Source organism: Pipistrellus hanaki (assembly GCF_964339955.1).
Source record: "Pipistrellus hanaki genome assembly, chromosome: 6".
In the NCBI taxonomy this organism is placed as follows: Eukaryota; Metazoa; Chordata; class Mammalia; order Chiroptera; family Vespertilionidae; genus Pipistrellus; species Pipistrellus hanaki.
The window spans coordinates 53379470-53400298 of record NC_140508.1 but is presented as its reverse complement, the minus strand read 5'-3'; the positions used below and the strand labels follow the sequence as shown (position 1 = coordinate 53400298).

General features: G+C 36.0%; 1 protein-coding gene across 2 annotated transcripts in view; it reads right to left on the bottom strand.

Annotated features, from left to right (window-relative positions):
* The window catches only part of ATP9B (ATPase phospholipid transporting 9B (putative)), a 133506-nt gene that overhangs the window by 88660 nt on the left and 24017 nt on the right, over positions 1-20829 (bottom strand). For both annotated transcript variants that reach the window (XR_014795342.1, XM_084887978.1), the window contains exons 5-7: positions 20435-20543; positions 10521-10579; positions 3171-3222 (exon numbers count right to left, since the gene is read on the bottom strand). Coding sequence is in view for 1 of the 2 variants with exons in the window: in XM_084887978.1 (XP_084744104.1) it covers positions 3171-3222; positions 10521-10579; positions 20435-20543 (220 nt within the window). In the remaining variant the exon portion in view is untranslated. The remainder of the gene's footprint in view (positions 1-3170; positions 3223-10520; positions 10580-20434; positions 20544-20829) is intronic.

Here is a 20829-nt window from a genome sequence, read left to right as displayed (position 1 = left end):
AAGAAAGAATACAACTGAGGAATATAATAGAATCATGGGCTAAAACAAGTAAAGTCCATTAATAACCTTCCAAAAATGTATAAAACAATAAAAAATTAGCATACATGTATATTATGTTTTTGTGGGGCACAAGGAAATAATTCTTAAGATTCTCAAAGAATCTAGCTGGCTTGGCTCAATGGATAGAGCATCGGCCTGAAGGGTCATAGGTTTGATTCCAGCCCAGTGCACATGCCTGGGTTGTGAGCTCGATCCCCAGTAGAGGGCGTGCAGGAGGCAGTCGATCAATGATTCTCATTATTGATATTTCTCTCTCTCCTTCTTCCTTCCTCTCTGAAACCAATAATTAAAAAAAAAAAAAGATACTCAAAAAGATCCTTTACCTCCAAAATATTAAGTATCCTTATACTATACAGTAACTGTCCCTATCCCATGAAATATAACACAAAAATAAAGAAAAATAAAAGAAGACTCTTTGAAACATCACCCATCTGGACAGAATGCTATTTATCTGGATTTAACACAGTGGAGTATCTCACTTGCCCAATGTCCTATTTCTATTTGTCTTGCTGTGTTACTACTGTATAACAATGACATGGTAAAAAGATTACTAAGATGCTTAAGAAAAATTTTCAAAACTGCTATTAGTCATATAATCTTATCAAAAAATTTATGTTCTCCCTCAGATTCCTTCTCTGAAAAATGGACATTTCTATTTTCCAATTATAAAATGCTGAATTTTCTTCAGTTTTTATCTCCTAACACAATCTATATTATGTACTTCTCTTAAGTTGATCATCTAAAACAATTTCCATATTTAGGATAATATTTTTAATCTTACATATAATTCCAACACAATAATTAAAAGAACAATTAATAAAAAGCATCTTCCAAATGGAAATATTTTGTTCTTCATTATAATGAATATATTTAGAAACAAAAACAAATCATAAATAGGTGATATCAGCAGGGATGGTAGTATAAAAAAAATCTCTGAAAATCCATTTCTCTACAACTATATGAGAACATGAGCAAAAACTGTTAAAAGTAACTTATTCAGAACTCTGGAATATAATTTAAAAAACCACAACAATCTCAGGTGCATTTACTCAAGAAACACAAGTAAATCTAGCTAAGAGTGAGCTGTGTTTTGACTTGCCCTGTTCCCAACACTCTGCCCTACCCCATTGCTCCACAGTACTGAGAAAACCAATAGTCTAGCAGCCACTGAGTGGCCCAAACCCAACTCGGGGCTCCCTAAACCCCATGGCCAGAACACTGTGACCACCTAACAGGAATTGACCTAATGCAAAGGTAATTCATTAAAAACAGTGTTTTCCCTGGGATGTTTGAGGGAAAAAAAGCAAACAATCAGTGGCAACTGTTTAAATATCATTCCTGCCTCAGGTGGTCATAAAACTGGGGTAACAAGCCGAACAAAAGTCTTTTTTAAAAAGTTAGAAAATCAGATGATGGAAAGGGGCTTTGAAAAGCTCTAACACATTCCTGGGAGCCTAGAAGGCCATCTGTCTGCATGCCCGGAAAGCCTAAGAGGCCTTCATCTCTCATGGCTGAGCTGGAGGCTCTATAAAAAACAAGAATGAAGGGAAGTGCAATGCTGTGACCTGCCTGCTACAGCACTGCAAGTGTTAAGAGAACACTAGCTATTTTACAAGATAAACCTTGAACATGGGAACTTGAAGAATATTTCTCTTGCACCGAGTCCATCTGGTAATGGAAGGAGAGTGGGCTCTGTTCCACATTCAGGAACCTACGCTGAGGAATGCTCTGCCGTCTCAGCAGGCAGCTTCTAAGGTTATCCTAGTCACGCACCATTGTGGGCACAGCCGTGCAGGGAGGAGAAGAGCAGGTGGCTACAAGAGGTAAAAGGTAAGGCCAACCATCAGGGCATGATGCCACCTACCTGGACAGGAAAAGGAGTCCAGCTGTATTTCCAAGAGGAAAGGAAATGGACTGGAAATGTAGCTTTCTAGTCTCTACCCCATTGGGAAAACAAAACCTCCCATTAAGTCTCACACAATAAAGTAAATATGCCAAGTGTGAGGAGTTTGCTTGATTGTTAGGTGTAGCTGAGCTATTAATGGCAGCCTCACCTTGCAATATGAGTAACATAGTTACAGTTGATAAAAGGAGAAAAAATTTTTCCTTTCTCATGACTTAAAATGACACTTTAAAAAAATGCTGTTTGTAAATGGAAAAAAATGAAATCAACAACTCTAAAATGTAACTATGTCCTTTCTAGAGTTTTTGTGCTGCATAGAATAATACATGTGCTAAGCTTACCAAAAAAAAAAATAATATGCTCAGCTTCCTATAAAAATATTGTTCATTTATTCAACAAAGTAAGAGATGTAAGGCAGAAAGAACTTTAGATAGTAGTTGATAAAACTTCCCATGACTTTACAGATGATGAAAATGTATTTTCCTCGTGGCTAGGTCATATAATTTGAAACCGACCAAAGCAGACTATATTTTAGGTTTCCTGATTCCCAACAACAGTTTTCTTGACCATAAGAGGCTTCCATATTATTACCTCTCAGTACCCCTTTTCCATCCTTCTAACTTGAAAGGTTGGGTCATGCAAATATTTTTTCTTTTTCTTTTTTTTTTTCTGGGAAGCCCACTTCAACTCAGCTAGGCAAATGGTCTGGTCTCTCTCAACTCCATCTCCCCATATGTCTTTTCACTCTTACAGTATCTACACAAAACAGAGAATTACTAATGTCAATGTGTATACTGCCAAAAATACATAGATCATGAGTTCTAAGAGGAGCAATTTGGTTTTGCTCTCTTTTATATCATAAGCACCACATAGTGCCTGGAATATAGTAAGTGGTAAGTAAATGTTTGCTGAATTAATTAATAAAATTGCAAATGCAGAACAGCAATAAAATTTCCAATAACATCATCTAATTATTTAGATACCAATATGGATATGAATGATAGCACTTATTTGATATATAGATTATATTTTTTAAACAAACATATTATACAGTAAATCATTGTGTTAAATATCAACAGTTAAATGTAATTTAGAAATTAATGAGTTAAATCATTTATTATTCAAAGAAAAATTGTTATATTTTTCCTTATAAATTGGAAATTAAACTGCCAAAATACCAAATCATCAACAATGTAAATAAAAATACCTGCTTTTTCTGAAGTTCTAAGAAATACCATGTCCGATGGAATTCTTTGATTCTGTAAAGAGTAATATAAAATGTTAATTATCTATATGCAGTTTATAAATTAACACAACTCCATTCCAAAACAGAAATAGCTAGTAAAATAATGAAAAATGTTAAATTAAAATTTATGTTGAAGCAATTCACATTTAAAATTTGTACTTAAAAAGTGAATATTTTGATTCATATTTTAGTTGGACTTTTAAGATTTCCCCCCATTAATGTACCATGTAAATGGTATTAGTGATGGCTTGAAAACTGCTCCATTTCTGAGAAATGTTAAACATTGCTATTTCTGTGGCCTCTGTTGTACTTTAACTCATAATACAGAAGTTATTACCTTATAAAAAAATTATATCTTCCCTATTAGAGTAAATGACCCAAGAAAGTGGAGATAACATTCTTACAATGCCTCATACAAAACGGAACATATCATAAATAAAACACTTAATAAATTTTAAATCAGTGGTTCTCAACCTTTCTAAAGCTGCGACCCTTTAATACTGTTCCTCATGTTGTGGTTACCCCCAACCATAAAATTATTTTCGTTGCTACTTCATAACTGTAATTTTATAGAGCCTAAGAGCACTGGAAAACAGGGATTTACATTATGATTCATTAACAGTAGGAAAATTACAGTTATGAAGTAGCAGCGAAAATAATTTTATGGTTGGGGGTCACCACAACATGAGGAACTGTATTAAAGGGTCAGGGCATTAAAAAGGTTGAGAACCACTGTTTTAAATGAATGAATGTAAAACTGAATAAACGAAAATAAATTCCACAAATTTGAAGAGGTGTTCCTTTTATAAAGCAGAAAAGGAAAAATAACTGAAACGTATTGTATGGCACATAAAAACTTTTATAAATTACTAATCATACATTTAATCATTATTACTAATAACTCAATAAAGCTAAAGAAAAATTATAAGAATACGTCTCATAATTTCATGAATTATTTATATTTTTTGAGACCTCATAAAGATTTTCCTACACGATATATAAAATGGATTATTTGTCAGTCATCAGGCAATAAAAATAAAAGTTGTTAAAACAGAAAAAAAAATATGTTGTAGGATAGAGCTACCTCTTTCTAACATGAAGAAGGGCAATTATTAATATCAAAAGAGCTTCTAGGTCAAGGAAGAAATCACAATGGAAATTAGAAAATATTTTAAATTGAAGAGTAATAAAATCTCAACACATCAAAACATGTGGAACACAGCCAAAGTCAGGAAAGTGTGAAGAGGAAAATGTATACAAGTAAAAGCACACAATAAAACAGAGATGTTAAAAACACAGGGTCAAAGAGCTAAATGTCCATTTGAAAGCATAAAAACAAACAAACAAACAAACAAACAAAACAGCCAATGAGCCACAGAGAAAGTACAAGGATGTAAACAAATATAGGAATAAAAATTAATGTCACAGAAAACAAATATATGTATATACACATACAAACATATATTCTTACATATCAGTAACAAATAGCAAGAAAATAAGTATTTTTCAAATATTCCCATTTCAGTACTGAGAAAAAAACTAATAAAAATAAACTAATAAAAGATTGGCGAGTTCTATAAAAAAAAAAAGCACCTATTAAATATTACTAAAATTAAATAAAACCTAATAAAAATACAATGTATCAGGTTTCAAAACTAGAATGTATAGTATTGCAAAGATGCCAAGTGTTAATAAATTGACCTATATATTCAACACAAACCCAACCAACATCTTGCCATGTTTTTTGGTGGGAATTAACAAGGTATTGCTAATATTTACAGGAAATGCAAAAGAACAACCAAGACAAATGTCAGAAACAGAGAGTTGAGTTTATAATATAGCAAAACAAAAATACTAAAGTAGAATCATGAGATCAAGGTAGCATTTAACAGAGAGATAATTACACCAATGTAAAGTGCAGGCTCCAGAAGGAATCCCAAAATGGAAAGACTCCATATTTAGGAGGAAGATAAAACTGTAGACCTATTAGGACATGATGGTCTTTTAAAGAAATAGTGTTGAGAAAATTAGAGACTCACAGGGAGGAAGAATACCCGATCTCTACTTCAATCAAAACACAATCAATTCCAGATGAATTATATTTCTCAATGTCAAAGTCCAAACAATAAGACTCCTAAACAATAATATAGAGGAATATTTTTACAACACTTTGGAAAGGAAGAAGACTCCTTCCCCATCACCAAAATGTTTTTTACAAAACGACACACCTATAAATGCAAAAATTAATGAAGTAGATTTTATTAAAATTAAGGATTTTTTTTTCAACAAAGCACACCAGGAAGGAAAAGATATTTGCAACATAAAGAACTCACATCCAGAATACATAAAGACCATAAAGGGATGAGAAAAGAAGGGCTAACTCAGAAGGAAAATGGCTGATCAGTTGATCTCTTCCTTCTAATCAAGAAACTCATATGTGTATATGCATAACCCAAGGACGAAGACAATGGGTGGTGAAGGCTTGGGGGGTTGGAGGAAGAAAGAGAGGGCAAGTGGGTGGAGGAAAGATATATAATACTTTCAACAATAAAGATTTATATAAAGAGAGAGAGAGAGAGAGAGAGAGAGAGAGAGAGAGAGAGAGAGAGAGAGAAGGAAAATGGCAAAAGATGTTAACAGGCTCTTTCCAAATAAGAAAGACATCCAAAATCACACAAGAAGGTGTCTAGCTTTATTAGTCTTCAAAGAAATGCACATTAAAACCACAACTGCTAGATACATATTGGAAATGCTAAATTAAAAAGATGATGCCAAGTGTTGGCAAACATGTAGAGCAATGGGAAGTCTTACACATTGCTGATTCCAGTATAATTTGAAACATCACTTTGCAAACCATTTGCAGTACTAAATGTGGAACATACGCATACCCCAACATCCAACAATTCCAGCTCAGACACAAATGCAGCAGCACAGGTGAGCCCGGGCATGGCACCACAGAAACGAAAGTCCCAATAGGGAAAACTTAAAAGCAACTGAAATAGTCATCATCAGCAGAATGGTCAAAAGGCATACAATGTAACAACAAAGCAAATGAATTATAGTTACACACAGCAAAATGGAAGAATCTCATTAATTATACTAGGCAAAAAAAAAAAAAAAAAAAAAAAAAAAAAGAGCACCCATCCAATCATACCCCAATCCCATTAAATATTTTTAATTTCTGGACTCTCAACTCTGAATTTATACCAGGTCCTCACTGTCTTGATTACCATAACTTTGCATAAGGTTTTGAAATGAAAGGCATTACTACTCAAATTTTGTTCAATTTTTAAAAATTATATTGGCTAGTCTGGGAACTTTGCATTTCCATATAAATTTAAGAATCAGCTTGTCAATTTCTGCAAAGAAGTCAGCTGAAAAGTTGAGAGGGATAGCCTGAACCTATAGGTCAATTTAGGGAGTGTTGCCATTTTAACAATATTAATACTTCTAATCCACAAACATGGGATGTCTTTCCATGTGCTTAGATCTATTAATATGCTTCCACAATTTTTATAGCTTTCAAATATGTTTTGTACTTCATTTGTTCTTGAAAAATGATTTTTATTTATAAGTATTTTATTTTTTATGCTACTGTTAATGAAATTCTTTATTTAATTGTATCTCTAAACCATTACTCTTTATTACCTTATCATGTTTCATTTTCTATGAGTCACTCATAAATAAACTTGATAACTCCAAATGCTTATTAGATACTTTTTATCTTTCCCTCCCCTCAAGACTATGAGCACCAAGAGAGTAGGACCTCTACCTCCTTCACGCGATGCAGGATGAACTGATGGACAACAGTTTCTCTAATCATCCCCAGTCAGGATATCTGGGCTGTTTCAGGTTTTTTACTATTATGAATAATGAAGGTATAAACATTTATGGATAGGCTTTTGTGCCAAGTTAAGTTAACATTTCTCTGTGATAAAGGTTCAACAGTTCAATTGCTGGGTTACATAATATTTGCATATTTAGCTTCTTAAGAGACTTAATGATTTTTCAGAATAACTATAACATCTGATATTCCCACAGGAAATATACAAGTAATCCACTTTTCACATAATTGTAGTTTTTGTTGCTGGCACCATTTTTCATTGCAGCCATTCTGCTACATGTGTAGTGATAGTTCATTGCTTTAATTTACAGTCCTAGGTGATCACAGTATCTTCTCATGTATTATACTTATTTTCTACCTATGTATCTTCTTTGGTGAATTTCTCTTTATATTTTTTGTTCATTTTCTAATTTGATTTTTTTTAACCTGTTGGCTTTTAACAGCTTTTACATAATCTAGGTACAAATCCTTGTCAGATGTGGTGTACAAATATTGTATTTTCTTCTAGTTTGTAGGTTGTTTTTTCATCATATTGACATGTGTTTTCACTAAGCACAGTTTTTCATTTTAATGAGATGCAATTTATCAATGTTTTTATCTTTGATGCATTGTGCTTTTGATGTCCAGTCTAAGAGCTACTTTCCTGCCCTGGATTCTGAATATTTTTCCTATGTTTTTCTAAATTTTTACAGTTCTAGTTTACATTGAAATCCATGATCCATTTTGACTTAACATTGGTATAAAGTGTGACACTTAAGAGTAAGGTTCTTTTTTATCCACAGATGCCCAATCGGCTCCAGCCTCATTGTCGGGGAGGCTGGCTTTTCTCTACTTTCGCTGCTTTGCACTCTGTCAAACACCCTTGAGCACACCTGGGTGAGTCTATTTCTGGGTTCTAATGTTTCATTGATCTTGGTTCTCTCCTTCCACACCATGCTATTAATATGTCTAGGTAGGAAGCCTTAACTTTGGGAAGAGTGGTTCTTCTCTCTTTACTCTCCTTGCCAAGACTATTTTAGCCACTTTAGGGCCTGGACCTTGCCAAATTAGTTTTAGAAATAAGCTTATTTTGTTTAAAAAGCAAGCAAACAAAACCTTGTTAAGATTTTGATAGGAAGTGTATTACCGTAAACGTACAGATCAATTTTGGGGAAGCTGTGGAATGTTACAGTCCAAGATTATAATGTACCTCTTTACTCAGACCTTTGATCACTCTCCTGAACATACATTATCTCCAGCATAGCTAAGATTGTGTTTTCACAGAAGTGACTAAGAGCACTGCACTTTTAGTTTCAGTTTCCACGTGTTCATTGTCAGAATATAAAAATGGCACTGGCATTTGAACATGCATCTTATAATTTGCCACCTTACTGAACTTTCTTTAGTTCTGAGAGGTTTTTTTTTTAAATAGATCACATGGGATTTTCTTCATATACAATCTGTTATCAGTAAATAGGGGCACTTTTACTTTTTCCTTTCCAATCTGAATTCCTTCTGTTACCTTTACTTGCCTTATTCAGTGGCTAGAAATGCGAGCTGAGTAAGCATGATAGGAGCAAACACCTGCCCTGTGCCCAGTCTCAGAAGAAAGGCATCTGACATGCACTGAGGTTGATGCCAGCTAGAGGCTTTTACAGATGATTTTTATAAGAATAAAGTAATTCCCTCCATTCCTATCATGGATGGTACTGAAAATAAGAGAGGATTCACAGATTTTACCCCAGTTTTCAACCCCACAACACAAGGCAGACTTTTAAAAGTGAAAAGGAAACTGAAGGCGATGGGACCAGGTCTCACAGCCAGGGATCCATGCAGCCAGCCCTCTGTCACCTGCTCCCTGGCAGCTGGCTGTGAGCTGCCCTGTAGAGAGGTCCATCTGGCTAGAAATGGGAAAGGCCTCGAACCAAAGTCCCTGGAACTGAAGTCCTAAGTCCAACACAATACCAAGTTCTGCCAATAGGCCCAGTGGGCCCTGAAGGTGACAGTCACCTGATGGATCCTTGACTGTAGCCTTGAGAGGGACCTGGAACCAGAAGACCTAGCTAAGCTGCACCCAGATTCCTGACCACAAAAACTATGAGGCAATGTTGATGTTTTAAAGAACTGCATCAAAATTTATATGACTGCCATTTGTCTTACAGAAATGTGCAAAGATATAATGTACAAGAATGTTCACTGTAGCACTTTACAGTAGGAACCACCTGAAAATCTAAGAAAGGATAAAAAATTAGTGACTTATAGCATCCATATAAAATGAATACTATGTAAATAAGTTGCAAATCAGTCTGTTTAATTTCATCTAGTTTTGTCAAATCAAACACACCCTGATCATTCTCAGTACAGATTAATGTAGCAGTGTCTTAAGGAGGATGACTTTCTTCTACTAATTATCTTGCACAGATGGCTCAGACCGCTCTGCTCCTATGTGGCCTGCACGCTAACTGGCACTAAGGGCTCACACTACTCTGTAAGAGGCTTTTCAAAAACTTATTTAATATATTTTTAAAAGTGTTCCTGAGCCTTAATTAAAAAAAATAAATAAATAAAATAAAATAAAGACTGCCCATTGAATCACTGTTCCTCAGGGAAGACTGAATGAGAAACAACTACCACCATGCAGTCAGACCACTGGGTTACACCCCAGTCCACCAGCAGCCCAGCGATTTCCTCCTCTGCCAATGTGGTCTCTTCCTACCAGACCTAAACTTTTTCTTTCTAATCTCTTTTGCTTCCATTAACCTTTCCTTCTTTAAGTTTTATTAACCATAAGAATTCTTATTAACCATAAGAATTAATATCCAATAATTATGTGTAATACAGTAGGTCCTCGGGTTACGTCGGAGAGCCATTCCTACAGTGTGATGTAATGCAATTTTCGCCGTAAGTAGGAATCCATCTACATAAGCACTTTCATCACTCACATGAAGTACATACACAGCAGTAATAAAGTAAAACAGTAAAAAAAAAATTTAAAAGAAAGATAACAATTCCTGACCTTTACAATTTGACCTGTGGTAAATAAATAATAAAAAAACATAAGGCACATGAATACATATGACGGAACTTTTTAAAAATAAATAAATGGGAGATGGCAACGTAACCATGGAATGACATACATCAAGTCTGACATAACCCGAGGGCTGCCTGTATATCTATCTGTAATTGGGAGTTCTAGAAGCTGAAATTTTTTGGTCACATGAAATAATACTGATAATGTAACATCAAGCAGTTGACACGTCTTATTTTAGACAAAATATGACGTCATCTATGCACACTGAAATGTACTTTAACAAAACAGACTATACAAAAAATTTAGATGTTTCTTCATGTAGAGCAAATCTTACACAATGATGTTAAGATTGAAAATGAATGTCTCAATTTTCTTTATATTCGAAAGTTACTTGCAATCAGGCTAAATGTTAATAAGTGGTATAGACAAGTCTGAAATATATTGAAAATGCATCAACCTTTTCCACTATGATGAGGTCTCCAACTTGTATGTCTGAACTCTGAACTTGCACTTTACCTTGAAAAAAAGAAGAAGTATAATCAACTCAAGGAAACAATAGCACACCAGAGTTAAACTTGCAATTGATGCTTTAGAAATAACTTTTGGGGGAAATAAGCAATACTTTAGAAATAACTTTTGGGGGAAAAACTTTATATAATGTATCTCTACTTATACTTTCAAAATAAATATTTCAGATAGACACAGTCACTAAAAATTAACTTCTCTTAGTTAACTCCCAAGTACAATTTAACCACCCCCAATAAAAACCGTGTGGGAATGTGGGAGAGGATTCCATGTGGAAGGTTGCTACCCAATCTGCCATTATTTCAGGTGTGAGTCAAGATAGGATGATCAGAAATATCATTAAATAAAATAATGTGGTGACAGAAATTGAGTCAGATGGAGATGTACAGTCCTTACTATACAACCTGGGAATGGCATTGACTGGCACATGACTAACAGAAAAGAAGCAACAGAGAAGATGAGAGAATATCACCCTTCACCAGAAGTTTTTACAGATACAGGTCAGGACCACAGATTTATTATGAAAAGTGGTTCTTCTCCATGCTGTATTGTGCAAACAATACTTACATGATAGCTGGTGTGTGCTAATCATGTATAGCAGTTAATATATAACATCTACATCACAATGTTCATATCACATAGAGTAGATAAAACATTATATAGGCATTTTGAAACACCAAGTTCTTTCACTTCCTATGTCTCTGGGCCCAGCCTCCCTATCTTCCTCCATCTCTGTTTCTCACTCCCCTCCCTGACTTGGCAGTCTCCTTCGCCCTGTCTGTTTCCCTTTTAGGACCAGCAACAACTTTTACTGTTTTAATATGAAGAAAGGTCCTTTTCTTTTACATTCAGTTTATTCTGAAAGCTAATAGAACAGAGGAAAAGTTCATATTGCATTTTCAAAACTAATATTACTGATCATTCCCCTGACTTTTAGACCACATTCAACTTATTTTAAAACCTTATTTCCTAAATACCTCTTCAAGCAGCTGAGTTTCAATAATACTAAACTAGTTCCTAATGATTTGTCTGAAGGATATCAATAAGCTTTGTAAATGTTGCTATATTTTTCATGTTCCTCAATTATATAATAAACACATAAGGCTGGAGCTATTTTTGGTGGGTGGAGCCTATTTGTATTCATACCATAAAATAGCAATGTTCTTTAGAATTACATATGTAACAAATCTTAAAATATCTCTACAAGTGATAAGTATTTGTCTATTATCAGCCAAAAAATAGCCACAAAAGACTGTCTATTTAAATTATTTTTCCCTTGGTCCCTTCAAGTTACCTGTCTGTACTCCCACTGTTCTGTTTTTACAGCTAAGCCCCAGGCAGTAAATATCCCTCATTGACTTCAGCAGAACCCCGAACCACGACCTATATTTCACTTTTCTTTTTATTCCTACTACACACTCCTCTTCCCCTTCCTTCTATTTCACAATTTCTGTAACAGACACAAAGAGGAGAGAGATGAACAGCTGCAGACATAAAAGATGCAATAAATGCAGGAAATATTTTTAAATATTTTAAAACATAGAAAACGTATCCTTTTTGACTTCTTAATCAAGATTTTACATTCCTGGGAAACTTATTATTCCTTCACATAACATAAGCTATTTAAAAGAGATTTATACTCTAAAAAAGCACACAAAACATTGCTGAGAAATATTTAAAAGACCTAAATAAAGGGAGAAATATATCTCCTTCATGGGTCAAAAGACTTAATATTATTATCAACTCTCCCCCAATTTATCTATAGATTCAAAGTAATCCCAATCAAAATCCCAGCAGGTTTTTTCATGAAAATGGATTCTAAGTCATATGAAAATCCAAATAACATACACTAGCCAAAACAACTGTGGAATTAAAAAACCATGTTGGAGGGTAAACAATCTCTGATTTCAAGAATTATTATAAAGCAATAGTAATCAAAAGAGCATGGAATTAGCATAAAGATAGACAAATATATCAATGAGTGAAAGGAGAAAAAACCCCACTCTTGAAGGACAACTTATTTTTGACAAAAGTGTATGGCAATGCAGTGGGAAATAATTACTATTTCCCCAAATGGTGCTAGAAACAATGGGACATCCACATGCAAGAAAAGTACTCAGACCTGTACACTGCACTGATATAAAAATTTACACAAGATGGATATATAAATGTAAAGCCTAAAACTGAAAAAAAAAGAAGAAACATAGGAGAAATATAACAGAAAATCTTTGAGTTGGGTAAATAGTTCTTAGGATACCACAAGCCTTCGTTTTTGTTTGTTTTTTTTTTTTAAAAAAAGATAAATTGGACTTAATCGACTAGAACAGAGGTCGGCAAAATGCGGCTCTTGAGCCATAGTTTGCCGCTCTATTGATTAATGAGTTTGCCAACCACTGGACTAGAACATCAAAGGGGCAAGAAAGTGCTAAGGTATAAGATCAATGGACTGGTGTCTGAAACAGCTAGAGGCAGATACAAAGAGAAGAAGCTGTAAAGACAGGAAGAGGCCCCGCCTCCAGGTCAAGTGGCCCCAAGGCTATAGAGAAGCACAGCCACTGCAGAGGAAACAAGACCCTCAGAGATGAGCCATTCTCAGTAAGAAGTTTAGAAAGAAAAGGTGTGGATGAGGAAGGAACCTAAATCCTGAGCAGCAGTGAGAAGGGCAAGGGGCAGAGAGAGGATGTGCATAGTAATTACAATGCACAAGATGAACATTCGAGGCTCCGTAAGTTCAGTGATGAGTACACAGACCAAGTCACATGATACTAGTCCTGGGTAGCGACCAACCCTGCTGAAGCTGGGCAGCTGCAGTCTTCTGCTTAATGTCACTCAGAGCTTAGGCCTCTTTCCCAGGATGTGCTGGGGATAAAAGTGGGAATGAAATGGGTAAAATCATATCCTCATGCAGGAGAGAAAGAAAGAGAGAGAGAAAGAAAGAGAGAGAGGGAGGGCAGAGGAGGGCAGTTGGGGGAGACCAGGTCAGCAGGGGAGAGCAGTTGAGGGGGACCAGGTCAGCAGGGGAGGGCAGTTAGGGGGGCAGGCTTTCAGGGGAGAGCAGTTGGGGGGGGGACCAGCCTTCAGTAAAGGAGAGTTGGGGGGGACCCAGGCCTGCAGGGGAAGGCAGTTGCGTCGTGGGGGGGGTGGGGAGGGGGACCCAGGCCTCCAAGGGAGGGCAGTTGGGGGGGACCCAGGCCTGCAGGGGAAGGCAGCTGGGGGGGAGGGGGGACCAGACCTGAAGGGGAGGGAAGTTGGAGGGAGGGGAACCAGGCCTCCTGGGGAGGGCAGTTGGGAGCCAGCAGTCCTGGATTGTGAGAGGCATGTCCCAGATTGGAGAGGGTGCAGACTAGGCTAAGGAACACCCCTCCAGTGCACAAATTTCGTGCACTGGGCCTCTAGTAATAATATATTACAGTATTGTAAGAAACATTTAAAGATAAAACACTGTTATTCACTGGATCAGCTGTGCTAGCCAACCACTTCTCCTCTAGTCTCACTTGCTAAAACAGTCCACACCACTGTGTAATGACCAGTAGAGTCCAGAAACGGCCTGCAGAGGCTGCCCACAGAGGCTACGCACACAGATTCTGTTACCTACCAATGTGATATGCAGAACTAAATACTAAAATAAGTACCAGTAGCAATCCACTGCATTCACCAGATAAATATTTGGTAGAAAAGTATACAATTTGAAAAATTTAATATGTACCTCAAGATAAACTGTTTTATCAACTAATAGGTACAAATAAACATTATATGGTATTAGACAATAGAGACACCCTTCAAGTCTTGGTCAAGCACACCACTATCTATCTAAGGGAAGTTGGTAATGTCTGTTTTCTGCAGCTAGACAGGCCTCTTAAATATCTACCAAAAGTAAGGACTGTTAATATAAATGGCTCTAAGACTCTAAGCAACTAAAATCAGAAGATGCAGTGGTCTCCCTCTCTCATGGGCTTATAAATGCACACTTCCACCAATGTCCTCCTACATGAGTCTGTGTGGTTATACCAGCATCGAGAGGAATACGAGCCAGCCTTAGTTTGAAATTGTCCGTAGTTTCTATTTCCTCTATGTTCAATAATCTATACGGTGATGGCTTCCTTCTCAATTACTCCTGAGTGTGGAGATTGGTATGCGCCCTGGTGGGAGGAGAAAATCAATAGATGGAGACAGCAGGACTGCGTCAGGCTCCTGCTAAAGGTTCCATGTCATTGGTTGAACACAGGAGCAGGAAGAAAATGTCCAAATAATCTTATATTTATAGTGTCTCATGTTACTCAAAGAAAATAAAATAAAAAATGAAAGAGAAAAATAACCAGTGAAGGAAGGAGCTAAGGAGGGAGGAGAAGTTTCCCAAGCTACTAGAATGTTCCATGAAGGAACATTTCTTAAAACTGGCATGGAGATCTGGAAGAATCAGTAAAGCAGAACAGAAAGCAGAGGAAAGGGCCCAAATGAATCTACGTATTTCTCAAAGGTCTGATAAAAGAACTTAATAACTGGTTTTAAAACAACTTAACTGACCATTTGGGAAAAAAGAAAAGTTAGACCCCATCCCAATGTAATACATACTTTAAATATAAAATTGCAACATTGTTAGAAAATAAAAATATCTACACTATATTGGGGTTAAAAGAACTATCTACAGTTAAAATTTAAAAAAATTAAAAAAGGTTTGCTTCCATAAAAATTATAAATTTACCTACATCTAAAACAGATATTAAAAATTAATCAAACAAGATAAATATATTTTCATGTTATAAACTTCTCTTATAAAGAAATTATAACAAGGCAAAAAAGTGGAAATGGTAAAAATGAATAAACTTGTATAAAAGATTAAAAATAAACAATGAAATGCTAAAAGGTAAGCAAAATGAGAACCTTTTTCACCTATCAAGCTGGTGGGTTAAAGAGCATTCTATCTCAAGTGGGCCAGGACAGCAGGTGAGGGGTGCATGGGTCAGGTGACTCACATGGGCATGCCGTACAGCTGTTGTAGTCTTACCGGCAGCTCACTGACAACATCTATTAGGATGAAAACTTTTCATATCTGACCTGGAAGTTCCTCATTTACTTAATATTGCACTTACTGAGTGCCTACATGTGCCAATTACTCCGCTTAGCCTTGAGGAAACAGCAATTGTGCACACGGAGCTGAGATACCAATGACCGACAGCATGATCAAAGCAACACCAGTCACCAAAAGGAAATACCAGATGCTACCAGACATACACACACAGCCCTTACATGTGTGAGAGGAGGCTCTGTGTTAGTCAGCAAGTGATTTTAATCATATTTCAGGTGTTCCAGGCCCTCATCCCCAAACGATGTAATAAAAACCAATGTATGAGTATCATGAAGAAATTAATTCATTTATTATCTTAGGGTGAGCTGGAAAAACATACTGGTCATGTGGTAATGGGTATATACATCTACTCCTGCATACATGTACCTAGTCCTGAGTATACGTATCCGGTCCTAAACAAATTAAATAGTAAATCTTAAGTGTGTGCCTGTGCCTGACATATACAGCAGGCAATAAATATCACTGTATAGTAAAAACACAATAATGTTTGCTAAATATTCTTGAAAAATACTGGAATGGATTATTTTCAAATGCTGCTCAGACCACAGGCAAGAAAGATGACTTAAGTCTACTTCACAAAACGGAGGATATGAGATGAATATGTGAAAAGCTGAGCATGTGCACCAAAGCACTGCTTTGACTACATAAAATAAAACATCCACAAATGACTCCCCAGTATCCAGGGCTGTATTTCATCTGTGCTGTCACAAGAGTGGACGAACAAGAGATGACAGCACATCAATAACGTGCGAAGAGTCATCACTGCTTCTCTGCATACGGATCGTAGCAATCAACTCTGATTACTTCCAAGTGCATCAGCTGCTAAGCACTTTCTGATGGGGAAATTCAGCTGACACTTGAGTATACTATTAAAAAAAAACTATCATCAGATATGACTGTCACAAAACGAAATCCTTCTTGCCAAGTAGAAAATATAGTAACTCATAAAATCAGTTACATTTATGATTTTCCCCATGAAAGCATGTATAATGCATAAACAATATGTAAGAGGCACTAAAGAGGGATTTAAAAATCTCTTGATTTTTAAAAGGATAATTATAACTCACAAATGAAGTAAATTTTACTAAAAGATCACAAAATTTCACAGAGACATTTTATAAATTTTTTAACTATAAAAGAATAGATTAAGAGTTTTACAAGTAGCAACAACACAATACTGATGATAGGGTTCCAAGCCACGCAACCACAGAGAACAGTCCCTTTTTGTACTCCCCGTGAACAAGGCTTTTTTTGGAAGGAGACTGGAACATAAGAAACATGTAAATATGGACATGTCCTTCCATAACCTCTCTCACACACAATTTACATAAGGTTCAAAGACAGCAGACTTTCTTCTCTATTAAAAGAAAAAGTTAAGGTATACTGGAAAACAACCATCACAAAAACAAAACAAAACATAGAACAGAGTAATCCCATTTCTAATAAACTCCATTCCTAAATATATTATTTCATGTTAGCTTTAGGTATAACATTGGAAAATACAGATAGTGGTTGATATGACTGAACCCTGCTGAGATTTGGTGGCTGATTAAAATAAATACAAATACACAAAGACCTCCAAGTTTATCCTGTCTGCTAGAATACTGCATAAGCTCTTTAAGAAGCACAGTTCAGGACTTATTCATGTTTGAATCCCATGAGATTATCACAGTGCCTAAGACATAGTGAATACTTAGTAAATATTTGTGGAATTGAATTGTGAACTAGCCAACTGGATAATTACCAAGACATTCAATTTATACACCTCTCCCTGTAAGTAGGAAAAAATATTGCATTGATTCCAAGAATGTGAAAATAGAATGGCCACACAATTTATACTGCTCTTCATCAGGAACTTAGCAAAAACTGCCAACACCCAGGAGCACCTGTTTCATGCTCTCCTCCCTGCCTCTGCCTCTGACGCTGTCTATTAGAAGACAGTGAATAATAAATGCAGTCAAAACAAGGAGAAGGAAGGAAAAGAGCAGTGGCAGACATGGAAAATTCCCACACAAGAAAAGCAGCTTCTCAGGCAATAAAACAAAGGGCTAACTAAAGTATTCCAGTATTCATTTAGATCATCTATCAGTCAAAGTAGTCTCTGCTTCCAAACAAAGCATCTTTAAGACAGTAACAGACTTGAAATAGAAGTGGCTTTCCTTTAAAAAACAAAAAGCAAACTACAGGACGTTTTCCCAGTGTAGTTCTACAAGAGTGTGCTTAAGAACTCCTAATATAAAAAGTTCAAATGTTGTAAATATGATACTACATCAAACCAGTCAATTACACAAGAGTAGTCATCAATGCCATTCAAAGAATAGATAACTGTGAAATATTAGAAATTAAGAAGCTGAGTGGCAAACACTCTTGACAACAAAATAAATGTTAAATTATGCCCTATAAGCATAACTGTATTTTTTTTACATTCTAGACTTTGTCAATCATTTGCATCAAAATAACCAGTCACCAAGCAATGCACTGCAGTGGAAAGAACACTAGGCTTAGAGTCAGAATGGCCCAGGTTCAAATCTGAGATCTATCAAGCACCTAACAGGGCAGCTCATTCAGCATGTGCCTCAGGTTTCTCATCAATAACCTGGAGGTAATACCAACCTCCCTTGGATGGTGATTATGCAAATGCATATTATGAATATTATCTGACACACACAAGAAAGTCAAAAATAACAAAAATTAACATTAACTTCATGAAAAATGTCAAATTCATGGATCACCAGTATCAATGACCAATTTTAAAAAAAAATGTATTTCCTAGAGTACTTAAAATAATTCTAATAAAAAATGTTTTTAACATATTTTTACTTCAAACATCTCAGAAGTGTGAAAGACATAATATTAGTATGTCTTTCTCAGCATTATGTTCCATTTTTAGGTGAAATTGATATAAAAAATCAGCCATTTTAACATGGATAGTTCAGTGGCCCTCAGTACATACAGTATCCCACAACCAACTCCATCAGGTTCTAAAACATTCATCACCACTGAAGGGACCTTCACACCCACTCCCCTACCTCCCCAGGCACAACAAACACTATCTGCTTACTATCCCCATGTACATTTCTGTGAATGAAACCATACAGTGTGTGACTTTTTGTGTCTAGTTTCTTTCATACAGCATGGTATTCTCAAAGTTCAATCATGTCCTATCATATCTCATCTTAATCAAATGTGCTGGTTTAATAACATTCAGATGCACAAATACAACAAAATTTTGTTTATCCATTCATCTACTAATGGACATGTGGTTTGTAAGTAGCACCCTTTGGCAATGGTAAATAGTGCTGCAGTGAACATGGGCATGTGTGAATTTTCTTGAGTTCCTATTTCCAATTCTAAGTTTATCTGAGAATGCCTTAATTTTGCCCTCATTTTTTAATAATTTTACTGAATAAATAATTTTTTTTTATATATGAATACAGAATTCTTGATGGGCAGTTTTTTCTTTTACTATTTTAAAAATATTGCCATGTTCCTCCTGCTGATTTTTCATCTTCTTACTGGGGACCCCTCCTCTTTTATGTGATAAGTGGCTGCTTTCAATGTCCTCTTGGTCATTGGGTTTCAACATAGTCTGACTAAAACATGTCTCAGTGAGGCTCTCCATGAATTTGCCTTTCCAGGGTTACACTTTCTGAATCTATAGATTCATGTCCTTTATCAAGTTTGGGAAGTTAATGATCATTATTCCTTCAAATATTTTTCTACACTTTCTCTCTCCTCTGCTCCTAAGATCCCATTATGTGCACATTAGCACACTTGCTGCCATCCCATAAGTCTCCTAAGATTTATTTATTTTTCTAATTCTTTCTTCTGCTCCTAAGACTGGACATTTCATAGAACCCAGGTTCAAGTTCATTGATAGTTTCTTCTGACTACTCTAATCTGCTACTAAAACTCACTTGTGATTTTTTTTTCCCTTTTAATTAATTGTACTTTTCAACTCCAGAATTTTCCTTTCGCTTCTTTTTCAATCATTCTATACTTTTATTGACATTCTGTAATTGTTAATACATCATTCTCCTAATATCTTTTAGCAATTCATTTGCTTTAGCTCCTTGAGCATATTTAAGGCAAATGATTTAATCCTTATCTAGTAAATCCTTGGAAATAATTTTTCTTAATGTCTTCTATGAACAGACTACACTTTGTTTCTTGTCAAATGCTGTAGCTGTATGTTTAGTGACATTGCTAAACTCTTTTTTGTAAAGTGTGTATTCTCTGTCATATGTGGTTTCTGAAAGAGATTTCCTTGAATCTAAGAAAGGGGGGGAGGTAGAGGAGTACAGTGCAGGGGAGAGAGAGAGAGAGGGAATGAGAGAAAGATATAAAGAGGGGGAAGGAGAAGGAAGAAGGAAAAGAAAGGGGAAGCAGCGAGGGAGGGAGTATCTGTGCAGATAGGCTGTGTGCCGAGGACTCTAACACTTAGCCAGGCTGTTTATAACTTGGCCTTAGGCTGCATCTCTGCTTGCACTGAGCCCAGACATTGGCCAGAGGCAAAAGACCTTCTTAGGTCTTTTCTGAGCATGTGTCCAGTTCCAGCTCTGAAAGTGGCTTTCAAATTTCCCCAGTAAACAAGGCACTTGTGAATGTCCTAACTATTCAAAGGAATTAGATACCATATGCAATCACATAATACTATTTTTGGTAACAGAATTAAGACATGTTTTCTTTCATTTATGTTCACTCTAAAATGAGGATTACATCAGACAAATGGTGAGCTGGATTAAAGGTGTCTTTCTAACCTCTTACTGTGAGCTTGCTGTATAGTTGTGAATTCACTTCCTTGTCTCGCTGAAAACGCCGAAATTCATCCATTGCTTCCCTCATGATAGTAACAGCCAAGACAAATCCCTACAAAACAAAAAAATAAAGGAAAATTATTTTTTACTATTTGATTTTTCTTACCCCTCAATTTATAGTTGACCCTTGAACAACACGAGTGTGACCTATGTGGGTCCACTTATGCACAGATTTTTCTCAGTAAACATCTGCACTGTTTCTGATCTGTGATTGGGAATTGTAGATGTGGGTGGCAGAGGAGGAGGGGAGGGACTGAGGACCACATGCATTGTTCTATGCCATTCTACAGAGGGGTCTTGAGCAGTCATGCATTTTAGTATCTATTGAGGGTTTTGGA